Raw genomic sequence first — 17,443 nt, 5'->3', positions numbered from 1 at the left:
CAAGCTTCGTCAGGGGCGAAATCTATGGACATTGGGAGGCATGTCCTTTTAGTCCCCCCACCCCTCCCCCACCCTCCGTCACAATTTGGCACAATATAAAACAAAATACAAAACACTTCAGCAATCATCTGACCCACCCTCTTATTTCAGCCCATAAAATCCACAATAAGATCCACAGTAAAAGACACAAAATTACTCCTTCATTTCTATTAATACCAATTGTATCCACATTTTTCATTCATAAACCGGTCACATGTTGCGATCAGCCAATCTGAAGTTTACAATCCCATTCATTCAGCACACACCCTCCTCCAACAGGTGCGAGGAGTATCCTCATTGAGCGTCAACATTCATCTTTTTATTCAACATAATGGCTCCAGTATATTTAGTCTTATTTTCTCACATGACGTTATGTATCCCTGTTGGATCCCTTTCACAGGATGGATACTACAATCATACCAAACATGATTTTATATCAAACTCTGCATTTAACCCTTTTGGTTGCAGTGTATTTAGTCGGTATAGCCACTCGACTTCCCTGCGATTTATCTGCACTACCGCATCCCCCCCACGCCAGTGTGTTTTGACCACTTTGATTCCTGCAAATATTAATCCCTTTGGGTTCTTTTCAGGACACATTTTAAAATGCAGTGAAACACTATGTGTGGTTAAACCTTTTTTTATGTTTCTAATGTGCTCTTGAATGAGCACTTTTAATTTTCGTAAAGTGCGCCCCACATATTGAAGCCCACACGGGCATTCCAGCAGATATATGACTCCTTCATTTTCACAGGTGCGGCTTCCTTTTAGTTTGAATATTTGTCCATTGCTTTTGGATTTAACGCTCTCAATGGATTGGACCCTATTGAGAGAGCTTCTATTTTTACAAGCCAAACAGAAACCGCACCATGCGAATTTGCTCGTACCATTTTTTGTCCTCACTGGCGGTATTCCACTATGAACAAGGTGAGTTGCTATATTAGGAGCTTTCTTGAAAATAATATCAGGATGAGCTGGTACATCTTTACCAATGACTGGATCGTTTTTTAGGACAGACCAATTTTTCTTTATTACGTTCTTAATAAAACCTACATCAGTGCTTTATTGTGTCAGAAAGGCGTATCGAAAATCCTTCTTTTTTTCTTCTTTGTGACCAATTTTGACCATTCTATTTTCCTCAATCTTTATCCTACAATCCTCTAGTGTACCTTCTTTATAGCCGTTCTCCAAAAACCTCTCTTTTAGTATTCCACTCTGGGTTCTATAATCTTCAGTGTCAGTACAGTTACGGGACATTCTTTAAAATTGACCACTAGGGATGTTTTTTAGCCAGGGGTCATGGTGACAACTCTTAATATCTATATATGCATTAACATCTCAACGTTTCCTTGAAATGTGTTTTGGTCTTGAATCTCCCCTTCCCCCCTATTATAATGCATAAATCTAAGAAATTGATCATTGTGGCACTAATGGAGCTTGTGAAATGCAGGTTCCAGTTGTTCACATTTAAATTGGAAATAAACACCTCAAGTCCCTCCCTCTCCCCCTCCCATAGTACCAAACAATCATCGATAAATCTTTTCCAGAGAGTTAATTTCCCTCTGGAATTTTCCTCTCCGAGTTCTGGGGTAATAATCTCCTCCTACCAATACTCCATAAATATATTGGCAAAACTCGGGGCGAATTTCGCCCCCATCGCCGTCCCAATGCATTGTACGTAGAGGGAGTTGTCGAACCAAAAGTAGGTATGGTCCAAACAGAATTCCAGGCAATCCAAAATGAATTTGCCCTGGATTTCTGTAATTTGAGGATCACTCATTAACCTGTTCTCTACTGCTTTTAGTCCTAATGATTTGGGTATGACAGTGTACAGAGAGGTTACATCTATTGTGGCCATCCAGATGTTATTATTACAGGGACCCAAATTTTTTATCAGATCAATTACACTACCAGTGTCCTTCAGGTAGGACGGGTTCTTTGAGACATACCTCTATAGGAAGAAATCAATGTATTCAGTTATATTGCTTGTCAGGGAGTTAATCCCTGACACTATCGGTCTTCCTGGGGGGTTTACTGGGTTTTTGTGCACCTTAGGTAGATGGTATATGCTGGGCATCACTGGGTTCTGCACAGTTAGGTATTCCAGCTCCTTCCGATTCAGAATACCTTTTTTAAATCCCTCCTTCAGCAATCCATCTAATTTCTTTTTATATTCAAAGACTGGGTTACTCCTTAGTTTTTTATATGTTTTGTCATCTGACACTAATCTGACCATTTCTTCTTCATATTTCTGCTTATCCATTATTACCACTCCCCCCCCCCCCTTATCCGCTGGTTTTATGACAATTAGGGGGTTGGTTTCTAGATCTTTTAGGGCCTTTCTCTCACCAACTGTCAAATTGTTGTTGTTTTTCCTCTTTCCAATTTCCTCTAGTTCTTTTAATAGCCCCCTTTTGAATGCCTCAATGCATTCATTGTTCTGATTTTTTGGAAAGAATTTTGATTTTTCTTTTAACTGAGTATGGAAGAAAGGTTTAGGATCTGTACTATCCCAGACACAAGCTGGAACTGAAAGAGTCATCGCATATGCCAGCAGATCTCTACGAGAGCCAGAGCGGAATGACTATAACAACTGCTCGTTTCTAGCCTTGGTCTGGGCTGTAACTGAGAAGTTCAAGGATTATCTAGCTGCCACACCTTTCATGGTCTACACCGATAATAATCCGCTGGCTCACCTGAACACTGCACGTCTGGGAGCTCTGGAACAAGGATGGGCCTCTAGACTGGTGAACTTTAACTTCACCATTAAGTCCCGGACTGGCAAATCTAATGACAACGCCGACGCTTTGTCTAGGCTACCTGCCCAGGAAGAACCAATTTCTACAGATGATCAGTGGGAAGATGTGGAAATGACAATATTCTACTCCTGATTTGCCCGGCAGGAGACCCTACACACTAGGCGTCCGACCTCTAAAGTCACTTGTTTTCCCCAGACCTGTGACCCCTCAACTCCAGTTGAGAAAGAGCTCTGGATTAAACTACAATCAGAGAGCAGAGCCATCGGAGAACTGTGGGATTATTTTAACAGTGGACACGTATCGCTGAGAATCCGGCAGCGGAGAACTGATTCAGAGCTAGTTCACCTCTGGAAACAACAGAAACTACTCTTCCTACAAAGAGACCTGCTCCTCAGGAGAACTCTTGATCCATTCACCTTTGAGCGCCTCCACCAGATAGTGGTGCCCCAAAGAGATGCCAAGATAGTGATGGACATGTACCATAACAGGTCTGGTCACTTTGGAACCTAAAAAACGGAAGCCACCATTAGACGGCGCTTCTACTGGATTGGCATGAGAAGTGACATTGAAACTTTGTGTCGACAGTGTCCCACCTGTGCCGTGGCTAAAGGAGAAAGACATGATCAGCGAGTCCCCATTCATCTAATAGTGAGTAGAAGGGCCCTTGAAATCGTGGCAATTGACCATGTGAAACTGGAACCCAGCAGATCTGGGTACATCTATGCTATGACAATCATAGATCACTATACCAAGTTCGTTGTGGCTGTACCTGTAAAGAACTGAACTGCAAAAACTACAGCTGCTGCCATGTGGAAGAGCTTCATTCAGCCGTATGGGTGTCCTGACAAGATACTTACTGATCAGGGATCTGCATTCGAGTCTCAGTTATTCTATGAACTTTGTGCCTTGTACAACTGCAAAAAAACTGAGGACCACCCTCAGGGGAACGGGCTGTGTGAAAAGATGAACCAGACATTGATCAACATGCTCAAGGCTGTGCCACCTCACAAGAGGGCCGAATGGCCGTTACTTCTCCCTAAATTAGTGTACATGTACAACAATACAACTCATTGCTCCACTGGGTACACTCCATACTACCTCATGTTCGGAAGACATGGCCGTCTACTTGCAGATCTTGCCCTTGACGTCCCTGTGCCGGACTCTGAAACACTCCTTCCCCAATCTGAGTGGGTCAAAGAGCATCAGAAGCACCTGGAGGACGCCAAAGAAATAGTGGACTCTAAAATAAAGAAGGCCCAACGAAAACGAAAACAGGACTTTGATATGCATGCACATGCTGAACCCTTACAGCCTGGAGACCAGGTCTAGCTAAAAAACAATCACCCTGTAAGCAAGCTGGATAGTCGCTGGGCGCGTGAGCCATATACAATAGTGGCCATCCCCTCATCGGAGGTCTACGAAATCAAGAGAGAGGATAAAGGTACTCAGCGAATACATCGCAACAGGCTCAAGAAATGCCTACAGGAACCTGTTCAAGAGCAGCCAAGATTACAGGATACATCACCCGAGATGCCATTATCTTCAGAAAGTAAGACTCCAACAGAGTTGCCTTCCATGCTTGACCCCCTTCAGTGGTTACTCCAGCCTCAAATTCGAATCCTGATGCCAGTTGCTGAGACTACTCTAAGTCAGACAGCTGATCCTCCTGCACAAGTCCAGGACTCTACTTCTACCCCTGGAGACTTGGAACTGCCCTTGCAGAGATCCCAACAGACCAATAAAGTTAAACCACCTGCCTGTTATTGGGAATTCTTTGAAACCAGTGTTTAGCTACAAAGACAATGGGAGCCAAGCCATGGACACATTTTGACTGGTAAGAAACATTGCCTACTGTCTATTGTTGACATTCTGGCCTTTTTCATCTATCCTTTTTGTGCCTGGACTTAATTGACTCCACTTATCAGCCAAGCTATACCTCATGTTGGATTACAATAGATTTTTTATATATAGATTTTGTGTTTTTTCACTATGTGTTACAGTTCTGCAACATTACAAGCCAGCACTCAAAGAAAAGACTCTAACGTATACCTGAGCTCTTTGTGACTTATACTTTTGCACTAATTTTACTTCAATGTTTACAGGTTATGCAATGTTAAAGCACTTATGCCCATTGTGCATATTCTTCTCCAGGTGCCGCAATGTGAATCTATGCATTTTTTGTGAATTTGCACTTAACTATTCCACTTAGCCAGATCAGTAGCACCTTTCTTTTGTGTGTCACTTTTCTTTACAGCTCTGTTCTCTTTAAACAGACTGCCTCTTTGAACGCTTAATACTAATGGCCTATTCCTGGTGTCATAACCTGGGTACCCAGGTAGGACAAGTGGTAAGTCCCAAGCAGGTCCAGCAACTCCAAAGGTAACCACGCTGCTTTGGGAACGGCTGGGGGAATAATATACCGCTCCTTCCTACTACACCCCCATCCTGTGATGTCTTCCAGGAGTTCCATGGGATTATTATACCCTCCTCCTGTGATATTGCCAGAAGCGTTGGGAGAAGTATACTCCCCCCCCTTCTGTACCTTTGCCTAAGGCCTAGCGCACCGCCTTAGAGCCATCTAGCTACCCATAGCCATCATAGTGATCGTACTATAAGCCTTAATTTATGACTTTGGTGCAGAGAAGGGAATACAGGATAAAGCCACCCTTCCATTTGCCAGCATTTCATTACACCATGGTGGGATTACAGAGTAAAGACACCCCCATGCTTTCTTTGGTATTAGGATCCAAAATACTCAAAAGTCAGTCAGTAATGATTGCTTAGTGCAGACCGTTGGTTAACTGGTTATACCGAGAGGGAAACAGTTAATAAGATACCCTACTCATGCGGGCAGGAACCTTTAGGGTAGCCGTTATGTGTTTGTCTTTGTATGTCTTTATGTGTACTTCATGCAACACTTTTTATTTATTTGGGTACCCCAGAGCTTGTCCCTCTTTTCCAAAGCACAAGCCGAGGGCGGGTTGACTCAAAGTAAGGGGGAATGTAACACCCCAGAATTGTGTTACTACACACTTCTACTCCGCTACTATCTCCTAAGAGCCTTTATAATGTCATCAGATGTAATTTATATTATGTCCTCCACAAATGTGCATACAAATCTATGTTAAATTCAATTGTTCATGTAATTAGCCTGGTTACCAGTAGGTGGCAGCAACTCATTGGCAAGTACAGTTTAGTGTTTAGTGAATCTGAGCTGGAATGGATTATTACAGCTTAGCCCACTTTCTGTGGAAATGTGGGCTGGTCCCACATCCTGCATTCTGGGTGGAGAAGGAAGTTAGAGTCAGTGTAGCCTCCCCCTGCTAGGGGAAGGATGTGTGATAGTGTCCAGGAGATCCCCTGCATAGGGAAGACAGCAACGACCTAGTCTCGGCTGAGACTTGGCCATATACCCAGCTTGAGCACCTTCATCTCAGCTGGATGAGGAAAGCAGAAACTACAGACAACCTCCAGAGTTCCAGGAAGAAAGCATACCCTGAGAATCCATCTGTGAGTTAAGTCCAGAGTCCTAGGAGAAGCTTATTCCTCCTCAGCTAGTCTGTCCCCATACAGCAGGTTACAGATAAGTGCAGAAGCTAACCCTGCCACAGTTACAGAGCTACCAAGCAGACGTTTTATCCTGCAAGCTCCACATTTAAAGCAGAAGTACTCATTCCTGCCAATGATTGCCAAAACCTGCTGGGACCAAAAGACCAAAGCTGTATACCACTTGGATGCAACCCGTTCCTGGTCACTGCAAGTACCTGTTGTAAGAAGAGTCACCTTCTCTGCTTCAGGTGGCCATAGACATTAGCCATCAACAGTCGGTCTATGGACCCAACACTTTAGTCCTCCTACATCTCCCATCAGTGGATGTTGGAGGAGGTCTTTCACTAAAGAAGTCCAAATCCTTTATCCTACTCTGCATGATGGAGCCTGAAATAAGTCACAGTAGTAGCCACGACACTCACCTGTAGGAATCATGACAGACAGTGCGGTGGTGGAGGCCGACTTGATCACCTTTCCTCCAGTTCTCCTCCGTTCGCTGTCCCCGGAGAGGTGCTGGTGACGAGCTCTGCGCAGGACAAGGTCATTGGTGGCGCGGGGAGAGGAGTCTGCATCCACTTGTGTTTGTGATTCTGAAGATTTGTCTACATGGGAAAGACATAGACGAATTACATCTAGTAACCCCCTACTGTCATGTCTCCCATTATATTAGATTTATTGGGGGGGGGGGGGGGGGGGGGGGAGGGAATCGCTCACCTCCTTCTAGCTCTCCCAAGGGGATCTTACTCTGACCAAAGTGAGTCCCGCTGCTGCTTTTTACTCTGCTCTCTCCTTCTCCTTCTAGAGGAGCCACAAACCGAGCCGTATCCACCAAAGCAGAGAAGCGGCGCCTGGCTGCTAATGGGGGACTAGAGTCAGCGTCCGCGGCATCTGAGAAATGCTTCCTGCAATAGAGATATTCAATACATATGTAGCTTAACTCAACCCGCAGCAAAAAGCAGTCCACTGCCCCGTATCTAGTTACCCAAGAAAAGGCAGAGTGGCGCCCCCTGTCAGTTCTGTATATGAATTGCTGCATCCAGAAAGTTAAAGGGGTTTTCCAGGACTAGAATATTGCGGTCCTATCCTCAAGATGGATCATCAATATCTGATTTGTGGAGGTCTGACTCCTGCCACAGCGCTGAGCAGCTGTAGGAAGAGGCCACGGCACTCTGGTGATCGCTGAGGCCTCCTCCCATGCCATTGACGCCATGTTCATCAGTCACATGGCCTGGGTGCAGCTCAGTCACACTGCAAAGTGATTGCCTGGGTTGCAATACCAGGCACCGCCACTATACAATGTACAGAGCTGTGATTGGTATCCTGTGAGGAGGACTCAGTGCTCACCATCTTCCACCAGAAGGATCCATTATATGGCAGAAACCAACGGTGCATGATGGACTCCACTGTCTACAATGTGGACCACCAGGTTTTCATCATGGTGTCAGAAACTGCAACAAAGCTTCCATACGGAGATCTGAACAAGCCCTTATTCATTTTTCCCTGCACTGATACATTGTAACAAACTATCGCGACAGGAGAGAGAGAATACGCTGCCTTGTCTAGCTCGCAGAGCATTGTCTATACCGGATACAACTGTAGCAAACTAACGTCTTTGTTACGTACAGTATTACGATAAGGCAGTACGCGGCGTGGAAAATCCCTAACGAATCTGAATAAAAATTCCATGCTGTTTTTTATGCAGATTTTAATGTGCTTTTTAGGCCTTTCTCTGATTTTAGTGGGAATTTCCAAAAATGAACAAACCATGTGCAAATTAAAAAAAGGCGATGTGCGGATTTCCCATGGCAGATGGATTGAGAGCGGGCTGCGTACGGAGAAAGAAAACTCGCCATGTGGACAGGGAATAAGCTGACATACTGTGGATATGACATCCGCAGGTCGGGTTATGTGTGGATTCCGATCTCATTCACTGTGCTGTATAGATGGTGGATTTTCTGTACGTGTTTCCGCAGCGTATACGCCCCTTAGTCTCTGTTCCTATCTGCACTGCGGTCTCTGTTTAGGAACCATAGCACAGTGCCCGCTTCGTTCTATGGCAGATACCACCGGTGCCTGATGTGACTCACTGACTTATAATGGGGTCTGTCGGGTTCGGTCATGGTGTCGGTCAGCAGTACGGCACACACTTACATTTCCGGAGACACGGTCCTCCAGCAGCGATCTCTCAGGGTGACGCCGCCAAGGGTCTCTCTCTTGCTCGTCCTCTCAGACCGCTCTTGCTTGGTGGAGTCTTGGACAGCACCGGAGGGTTTTTGCTCCAGCTGGGACAGCTGCTCCATGCTACTGTAAACCTATACACAGGGAGAAATGCAATGAAGTGCCTAAAACCGTCTTAAAGGGGAATCACATGACATTGACCTTAACCCCTTAACGCATAATCACATACATGTGCATGATCAGCATTACGGGGATGTATGGAGTGTGCTCACACACTGGTTCGTTGCATACATGGCGGGTGCCAGCCGTATAGTACTTCAGGTACCCGGCCGCAATGATGCTCAGAAGCTGCTGTCAATAGCAACCCTGGCATCTTTGGGGTTAGACAGGGGGAGGGGGCTCCCTCTGCCTTCCAATCGGAGCCCCATGACAGCCTGGGGCGCGGTGGAGGTTCCCAGGCCTGTCATGCTAACTATGCCGTGCCTGAGGCACAGCTCACTAGGCAGTCTCTCAAAATCCCATAGACTTGCAATAGTATTATAATGCAGTCTATGGGACAAGTGATCAGAGGATCGCCTGTTTGAGTCCCATAAGGGGACTAAAAGTTAGGCCTAGTTCACACGAACGTATGGCTTTTATAGTTTTTTGCGGTCCGTTTTTCACGGATCCGTTGTTAAGTTTTTGAGTTCCGTTGTGTTTTCATTTCCTTTCCGTTTTTCTGTTCCGTTTTTCCGTATGCCATGTACAGTATACAGTAATTACATAGAAAAAATTGGGCTGGGCATAACATTTTCAATAGATGGTTCAGAAAAAAACGGAACGGATACGGAAGACATACAGATGCATTTCCGTATGTGTTCTGTTTTTTTGCGGACCCATTGACTTGAATGGAGCTACGGAACGTGATTTGCGGCCAAATATAGGACATGTTCTATCTTTCAACGGAACGGAAAAACGGAAATACGGAAACGGAATGCATACGGAGTACATTCAGTTTTTTTTGTGGAACCATTGAAATGAATGGTTCTGTATACGGACCATATACAGAACACAAAAAAACGGCCTGTACACGCGCAAAAAAAAGTTAAAAAAAAAGACCTTACTGTATAAAAATTTCAAAAATAAATAAATAAATAATGAAGAAAGTTTAAAATATTAGAAATTACCCCCTTTCCCAATTTTACTTATAAAAATTAATAAACAATAAAAAATAAACATAATGGGTATCGTCACATCCAAAAATGTCCAAACTAGTAAAATATCAAAATATTTTTCCTGCACAGTGAACGCTGTAACGGGAAAAAATAAATAAATATTTTATATAAAATTTTTATAAAAGGTGATTAAAAAGTCATATGTAGCCCAAAATGCTACCAATAAAACAATAAAAAGCTAATACAGCTCTATAGATGGCAGTGTAACAAAGTTAGAAAATGGCCATACAAAGAAAATTTGTATTTTTTGAAAAATAAAATAAAAACGACACAAATTTCATCGTATTGAACCGCAGAAGGACGTCATGTCATTTTTAGTGCACAATAAATGCCGTAATATCAAAACCCAAAAAACCTTGGCAGAATTGTTGGGGTTTCTTTTCAGTTTCACTCCACAATTTTTTTTTTCCAGTACAAGATATGGTAAGTTAAATGACGACCATTAACAAAAATACAACTGCTCCCACAAAAAAATTAGCCCTCATATGGCCATGTGAATGGAAAATTTTAAAAAATAATGGCTCTTGGAATGTGGGGAGGAAAAACTGAAAACGCAAGAACGAAAAATGGACCGTTCCTTAAGGGGTTAATCATAAGGGGGCACTTACTTTGCTGAATCTTGGCGTACAGGATGAAAACTGCCTGATCTCCACAGAGTCTTCATCATTTGTATCGTCTTCATCATAGGAATTAATATGCTGATAACGATCTGAGCGAGCTGCAAAGGCAAAAAATGGACACGTGGTACACTGACTTACACAGCAGGCACCAATAGGTGGCGATAGGGAGGCAGGTTTCTGAAGGACACCTATTTTGCATGGTGATTCCCAGAAAGCATTGCTCTAAAGCAGGCATGTCCAAACTGCGGCCCTCCAGCTGTTGCAAAACTACAACTCCCAGCATGCCCTAATAGCTGTAATCTATCCAGGCATGCTGGGAGTTGTAGTTTTGCAACAGTTGGAGGGCCGCACTTTGGACATGCCTGCTCTAAAGACTCCCGGATGGATCTCCACAAGGTGAGTCAGTAAGTAGCTTTTAAAGGGGTAGTCCGGTATTTTAAGTTATTCCCTATTGACGTGATAGAGGATAACTATTACCACTGATCATGAGAACAAAGCCCCTGCAGGACCCCTATAGTGACTAGAGCAGCAGGTCGAGTCTGCACCCTATGGCACTGCCAGAGATAGCGGAGTACAAGCGCTTGGCTACTTCTGCCAGCCCATATGGATGAATAGAGCAGCAACGTGCATGCGTAACCTAATGCTCCATTCATTTCTGAGGTCCCAGTGAGGTTCAGGGTCCCTGTTCTTGATGCATCCCTAAAGAGCACAGTGAAGAGGCCCCTAGTGCCCAGGCTTGTCATTGCTCATGCCCACCCTGCCCGATCACCACTGCAGGTGTCACTGGGTGCATTATTATGTTATTATACTCACTGTCGAAGTAGCTGGTGTCATCCTCAGCCTCCAGGTGAGGAATGAACTCTGCCTTCTGCCTCAGCAAGCCATTCCAGTCCAGGTCTGTGAAAAACCTGTGAGCCTTCACCTCAATAGCTCCCCCTGGTGGGTAAAAGAGGGAAAAACTGGTTAAATGCACAGTTCACACATTATACTGGTTTCTGCACCGAATAATCTAGATAGATGGATCGATAGTAGACAGATATGATAGAATAGATATATGATAGATATTAGATAGATACATATGATAAAATAGATAGACATTAGATAGATAGATATAGATAGATAATATTATATATATATATATATATATATATATAGTGTATATATAACATTATAGAATTATCTCAGGAGGTGTGAAAATAATTAATGTTATTCCCCAAAGATTTCCCTCCCCCCCCCCCTTCAGGTCCCAAGGGAGATCATGTGTCCACAACCGTCTTCCGTGTGCTCCTCTGTAGGACGGGTGACGATCATTACTGCTCACAGTGTAATAGCAGCTGACGGTATACAGAGCAGAGCTGTCTGTAGACAGGGTTTCCGGATTTATCTATGCCTGCCCAGTAATCTGGAATGTTTCCTAATTCCGCATCTGCTACTCTCCATTGACGCAGGATTATAAGGATTGTGCTTTAGAAGGTTTCGCTTTGCAGGATACAGTCTTTGGGATGACATTATGAGGGGTTGTCTCTGGTGACGTGTAGAATCTGTTGACATCTGTGGTTGATGTGGAGTACAATTATCAAAGAGGTTAGTATATGGCGACACGTCTCACCTGTCCCCAGTCTAAGTAAGGGGTCCGTCTGCAGCAGGCTGGAGATGAGGATCTGGGCATCTGCTGGCAAGGCTTCCTCACCCTCTGGCCAGACAATGTCATCTAGAGAAGAGAGAGTATAGACATGCTGTAATGGTGGCATCAATAATAGATGTCCGAATGCTCAATGGATCTCCATTTATTACTACAATCCCACAGAAATGTGATCTAAACCCGTATGACCATGAACTCTTCCCACCAGAAAGGGGTTGTGTTATCGGTAAAATCCCTATCAGGACATGTGGTTCTACTCCCCAGGACCCTCTATTATACATAGCAGAGAAGAGCTTAAAATGGGCCCCATGTAATAAGCTCATATACTCACCACTGATCACCTGACCAAACAGCTCTTCGGGGGTGTCGCCAAAGAACGGGACACAGCCCACAAGGAACTCATACAAGATAATGCCCATTGCCCACCAGTCGACAGGTTTTCCATAACCCTGACGCAGGATCACTTCTGGTGCTATGTACTCTGGGGTCCCACACACCTGAAAGATTTACAAGGCAAATAAAATTCGGAAGTAGCTATTTCCTGTAGAATAAGATGACCTAAAAAGGAAAGAGCTATGTGACATGGAGTCTGCACCTCCCAGCACAGGGTGACACAGACAGGAGGGAGGAGCTATGTGACATGGAGTCTGTCCCTCCCACCACAAGGTGACACAGGAGGGAGGAGCTATGTGACATAGAGTCTGCTCCTCCCACCACAGGGTGACACAGACAGGAGGGAGGAGCTATGTGACAGGGAGTCTGCACCTCCCACCACAGGGTGGCACAGACAGGAGGGAGGAGCTATGTGACATGGAGTCTGCTCCTCCCACCATAGGGTGACAGAGACAGGAGGGAGGAGCTATGTGACATGGAGTCTTCTCCGCCTACCACAGGGTGACACAGACAGGAGGGAGGAGCTATGTGGCATGGAGTCTGCTCCGCCTACCACAGGGTGACACAGACAGGAGGGAGGAGCTATGTGATATGGAGTCTGCTCCGTCTACCACAGGGTGACACAGACAGGAGGGAGGAGCTATGTGGCATGGAGTCTGCTCCGCCTACCACAGGGTGACACAGACAGGAGGGAGGAGCTATGTGAGTGACACATACACACGACACTCACTTGTTTGTCCAGGAATTCTCTCGCTTCACTTTCAACATGTCCTTCATATAAATTTGTAGTGTGATTCATAAGCCCCATCTTGGATAGGCCAAAATCGGTCAGCTTGACGTGACCCATTGACGTTATTAAAAGGCTTTAAGGACATAAGAAGAAGAAGGTAAAAGACATTAAGGCACGAAGACAGACACCACAGGAAGAAACCTGGGTGCAAGGAAGTTCTTATACAAATGACGTGATCCATCCTTCTGCTGACACAGTCTGGGTGCTGGGCATCTACTGCCCAATAACCTCATATTAAAGACATGGGGCAGTGTGCCCCGAGCAACCAGTCTGTCCCAAATGACTGAGCTGGACTGGCACTGTACTGTCAGCAGAGGACGTATATGTGGTATAGACTAGGACTCACTTGTCTGGTTTCAGATCCCGGTGAACAATGCCGTAATTATGTAGATACTCCAAGGCCAGGACGGTCTCCGCAAAATACAACCGTGCCAACTCCAGAGGGAGAGCGCCGATGTGTTTCAAGAGAGTGGCGCAGTCACCCCCTGTCAGGCATAGAACATAAGGCGGGAAGACAGGGAGTGAGAGATGAGGCCTGGGGAGGTGTACCCCAAACTACGTCTTCATAAGAGGTGTGAACCCACAAACAGCTCCCCCTCTCCAGTGGCAGAGGCACAACTGCAGGGGTCCAATGCAAATCTAAAACAGGGCTCCCACCTACCATGTGCCAGTTATAACATGGGTGTCTTCTTATGTGGCAGAGGGGGACAATGGACTCCCAAAAGTATTGGTGGTAACAATCAAGGCTAGGTGCCTCTATTTTCATTTTGTCCCATCCCACAACAGAGTACACCCCTGATCACATTGTGTCTCAGAACATGGCATATGGCCAGCAGAAACAATATATCTCCATTGTTCCCATTAACGTTGTGTAATTCCACAGATGTCTCCAGATGTCTGGACGTGCAGGACGTTCTGTCTCTCACCTTCTACATATTCCATGACCATGCAGAGGTGTCGACGAGTCTGGAAAGAACAGAACATGCTGACCACAAATGGATTCTGTGCAAACGTCAGGATGTCTCTCTCAATGAAGGCCTGGTGCACCTGGTTCCTCAGCAGCAAGTTCTGCTTGTTGATCTTTTTCATGGCAAATCGTTGGCGTGTTTCCCGATGCCGGACAAGATATACTGCCCTGTGGAGGGGGAAGGTGGGGAGAGACTATGAGAATCACAGGTCAACATCAATTTGTAGCCACATCTAAGCTGGGTTTACACAAAGGAAGAGTGAAACACATAGAGGCAGAGCCTGGGAGCTAGATCAGTGTATACCAGCATCTTCTGGCCTTGTCTCTGCTGCTCCTGTAGAACAGGACATGTCTTGGCCATGATATTTAGGCATTATAAACATAAAAATACCAATTTATGTTACACAAAGAACTATAATAAAGGTGTTTTTTTTTTCTTTTCACATCTTTGTAGCAGCCATCTTGCAAAATCTGTGTCCTGACAGTGAATGGGGCAACCCTTTTCCCCTCTCTCTCAGAAGGAATTTTCTAGCACAAGTCAATTGCTGGGTATAAACAAATCTCCTGTCTCTGAATCTATACATCTTCTTCCACAGTGCAGATAACCTGAATGTTTTCATCCTGAGCTTTGTTCATATCTAGTTTGGGCAGTCCATTCTTCCAACATGATGGACCCATCACATGAAGAACGTCTAAGGAACCCAGCAGACGCCACTGATTAAAATGGGATCCATGGGGTTTCCGCTGTGGTGTCCATTATTTTACTGGACAAAATAGCACAGCATGCTGTCTGAACAAAACCTTACACTGCTGATAGTAGACTGTATCCTAAAGCTGAATTAGACCAGTTTCACATCCGACATGGCCGGTCCTTCTTTCCTCTGATAGCAGACAACAATAGACTGTTGGGCTGCTGTGTCATACACATGAAGTCACCAACCAGCTCTGCTAAAATAAGTGGTTTCGGGTGACCTTTGTATGAAAGTATGATAAATTTTTGTGTATATGTCTTCTAAAACTTGGCGTAGCAAGCCAGGACAAAGGCAGAAGTTCCAAAACAAATTCTTATATACAGACCTTCATCTTTCTACGTATAGTTCAACAACCCTGGTCTGTCCTGTACTATGTGGGGTCATTTCTGATCCACTTACCCATAGGCGCCATTGCTGATCAGTTTAATGGTTTCAAAATCGCTCTCCTGTGGGGGTCTAATTGGCTTTGATGCTCCTTTTCCCTAAAAAATTTAAGAGAATGGTTTAAAGAGTGTGATAAACATGTTCATTTGGAGGCCTTCGAGTAGTCAGTGAAGTGCCATATACAGCTTCTCACCTCTCCAGTATCTTCACTTTCTGGTGTGTGTGTTTCCAAAGTAAGAGGTTCTTCAGCAGATACCTCTACAGAAGAATAACCTTCAATTATATTTTAAACTGTGTAGAACACCACAATGATGGGGATCATAAAAGTCACATTACCTGGGAAAGGGTCTCTTGTGAGTCCCAGCTGCCGGAGGATGTACTGTGGTATGTCTGTCTTGAGGTTCCCTTCCTTCACCTGGTCTTCAGCTGCTTCCAGCAAGTGATAAAACTCCTCGGGGTTGAACTCCTGTGAATAAAATTTCTTTAAATGGCTTGTCCCATTATCAAACATTACAATTCCATGTTAAGATCACAATTGGAATCATGTAACTCCTTAAAGGCTTTGAACACCTTTGGCTGAATTTTTTTTTAAGATTGCATTTTACTTATTTTGGGCTAAAAATCTTTTTTTTTTTTTCAATTGGTCTTTATTAAAAAGTTTTTTTTGCCATTTCTTAGATACAAGGGTTAAAAATCAGTCTGTTTGCAAGCTGTTAGTTTCTGTTTTCATTGAATCCCATCATCTGATGATTCATGTGTAGCTCTTATCCCTGATCTCCTGACTTGAAGTTTATGAGTGATTATGAGTTAATGAGATCCGAAATAAGAGCTAAAGATGATGAGTTTCAAGGAAAACAGACTGTGACAGCTTGCTACCAGACTGAAAAAAAGATTTTTGGCCCAAAATGAGTAATATGCAATGTTAAAAAAAATTGCCCCAAAGTTGTCCATAGTCTTTAAAGAGTTTCTCCAGAAGTTTACTTTTTATACTGCATGGAACTGGCTACTGCAGTGGAAACAGTGCTGCAGTAACCAGCTCTATCCACTACACAGTAGACGGTGCTATACAGTTCCAGCGCCGACTTCTGGTGCCAGAGCTATTCCACATGAGCTGATTGGCAAGGGAGAGTGGGTGTATTTTTATTATTTTTACGGATTTTAGTTCTACCAGGGGCTTTGACCATGTATGATCATAGTTGTCCATATAATACACTGTAGTGCTTCTGTATTACAGTGCAATATGCTTGTCAGTGTAACACTGATAGGCATCCAATAGGTAGATGGCAGACCTGGAAGCCATTGTTAGGCCCCTGGCTACCAAAGCGTTCGATCTGCACCCCTCAACCTTATCAGGAGGGAAGAGCGTGATGGGGGTGACTCCCTTTGTGTAGCCACTTAAAAGCTGCGATCGCTCTTGATCATGGCATCTAAGAGGTTAAACAGGTGCTGTAGCGTCAGAGTGTCAGATGTAATATGCAGGTAACACCTTCTGCTGATGGTGCGGGCTCAGCTCCTGAGCCTGCACAATCGCAACACAGTACATGTATGGCAGATCGTACAAACCACTTACGAGCAGCGTTTTCCGTGCTGAAAACCACAGCAAAGAAGGGTTTTTAAGGGTGTGAATGGGAATCCGCACTGTGGTTTTCATGTCACGTGCAGCAAAGCTTTCAAGTCTCTTTCATATTATGTCACGTGATATACAGTGCAGATTTGACATGTCACATGCCATCGTTTCTGCACGCAGGTGGTTACGCGTGAGGCTGAATCCTGGTGCAGATCAGCTGCAGAATCCAAGGGTCACCCTCAGATCTCTGCCACGGAGTACACATCAGAAAGATCTGCCACGTGAACATACCCACAGCCCTGTGCAATATAGAGGTAGTGAGACACATCATACATTGTATTTTATAAAGAATAGCAAGGGTTAAATGATGCAGCCATTAGACGCCTGTCACCAGAGATGAACGTAAAAGACATTGGCATTATGAAGCCATATCCAGATGCTGCAGGAAGGCATTATGAAGCATTGACGTCAGACGTCACTGGGGAAATACAGCTAGACTCGGATATAATGGATGCTGCAGCTTGTGGGATTATAATGGAAATGTCCCCTCAAGAAAGCCCCGGGAGTAGTTATTTATTACTGGGAGCCC

The 17,443-nt window shown here is 44.5% G+C and overlaps 1 protein-coding gene across 1 annotated transcript in view; it reads right to left on the bottom strand.

The window, feature by feature from the left end:
* Positions 1-17,443, bottom strand: part of MAST1 (microtubule associated serine/threonine kinase 1) — a 90,483-nt gene that overhangs the window by 12,232 nt on the left and 60,808 nt on the right. The window contains exons 11-23 of the mRNA XM_044276966.1: positions 15,624-15,753; positions 15,481-15,545; positions 15,303-15,385; positions 14,111-14,319; positions 13,531-13,669; positions 13,125-13,257; positions 12,333-12,498; positions 11,969-12,070; positions 11,173-11,295; positions 10,348-10,457; positions 8,499-8,659; positions 7,062-7,249; positions 6,770-6,949 (exon numbers count right to left, since the gene is read on the bottom strand). Of these exons, the coding sequence (XP_044132901.1) occupies positions 6,770-6,949; positions 7,062-7,249; positions 8,499-8,659; positions 10,348-10,457; positions 11,173-11,295; positions 11,969-12,070; positions 12,333-12,498; positions 13,125-13,257; positions 13,531-13,669; positions 14,111-14,319; positions 15,303-15,385; positions 15,481-15,545; positions 15,624-15,753 (1,789 nt within the window). The remainder of the gene's footprint in view (positions 1-6,769; positions 6,950-7,061; positions 7,250-8,498; positions 8,660-10,347; positions 10,458-11,172; positions 11,296-11,968; positions 12,071-12,332; positions 12,499-13,124; positions 13,258-13,530; positions 13,670-14,110; positions 14,320-15,302; positions 15,386-15,480; positions 15,546-15,623; positions 15,754-17,443) is intronic.

The sequence above is a fragment of the Bufo gargarizans genome, chromosome 2, assembly GCF_014858855.1.
Source record: "Bufo gargarizans isolate SCDJY-AF-19 chromosome 2, ASM1485885v1, whole genome shotgun sequence".
NCBI lineage: Eukaryota > Metazoa > Chordata > Amphibia > Anura > Bufonidae > Bufo > Bufo gargarizans.
Note: the sequence above shows the minus strand (reverse complement) of the source record. Positions and strands in the feature narration are given on the sequence as shown.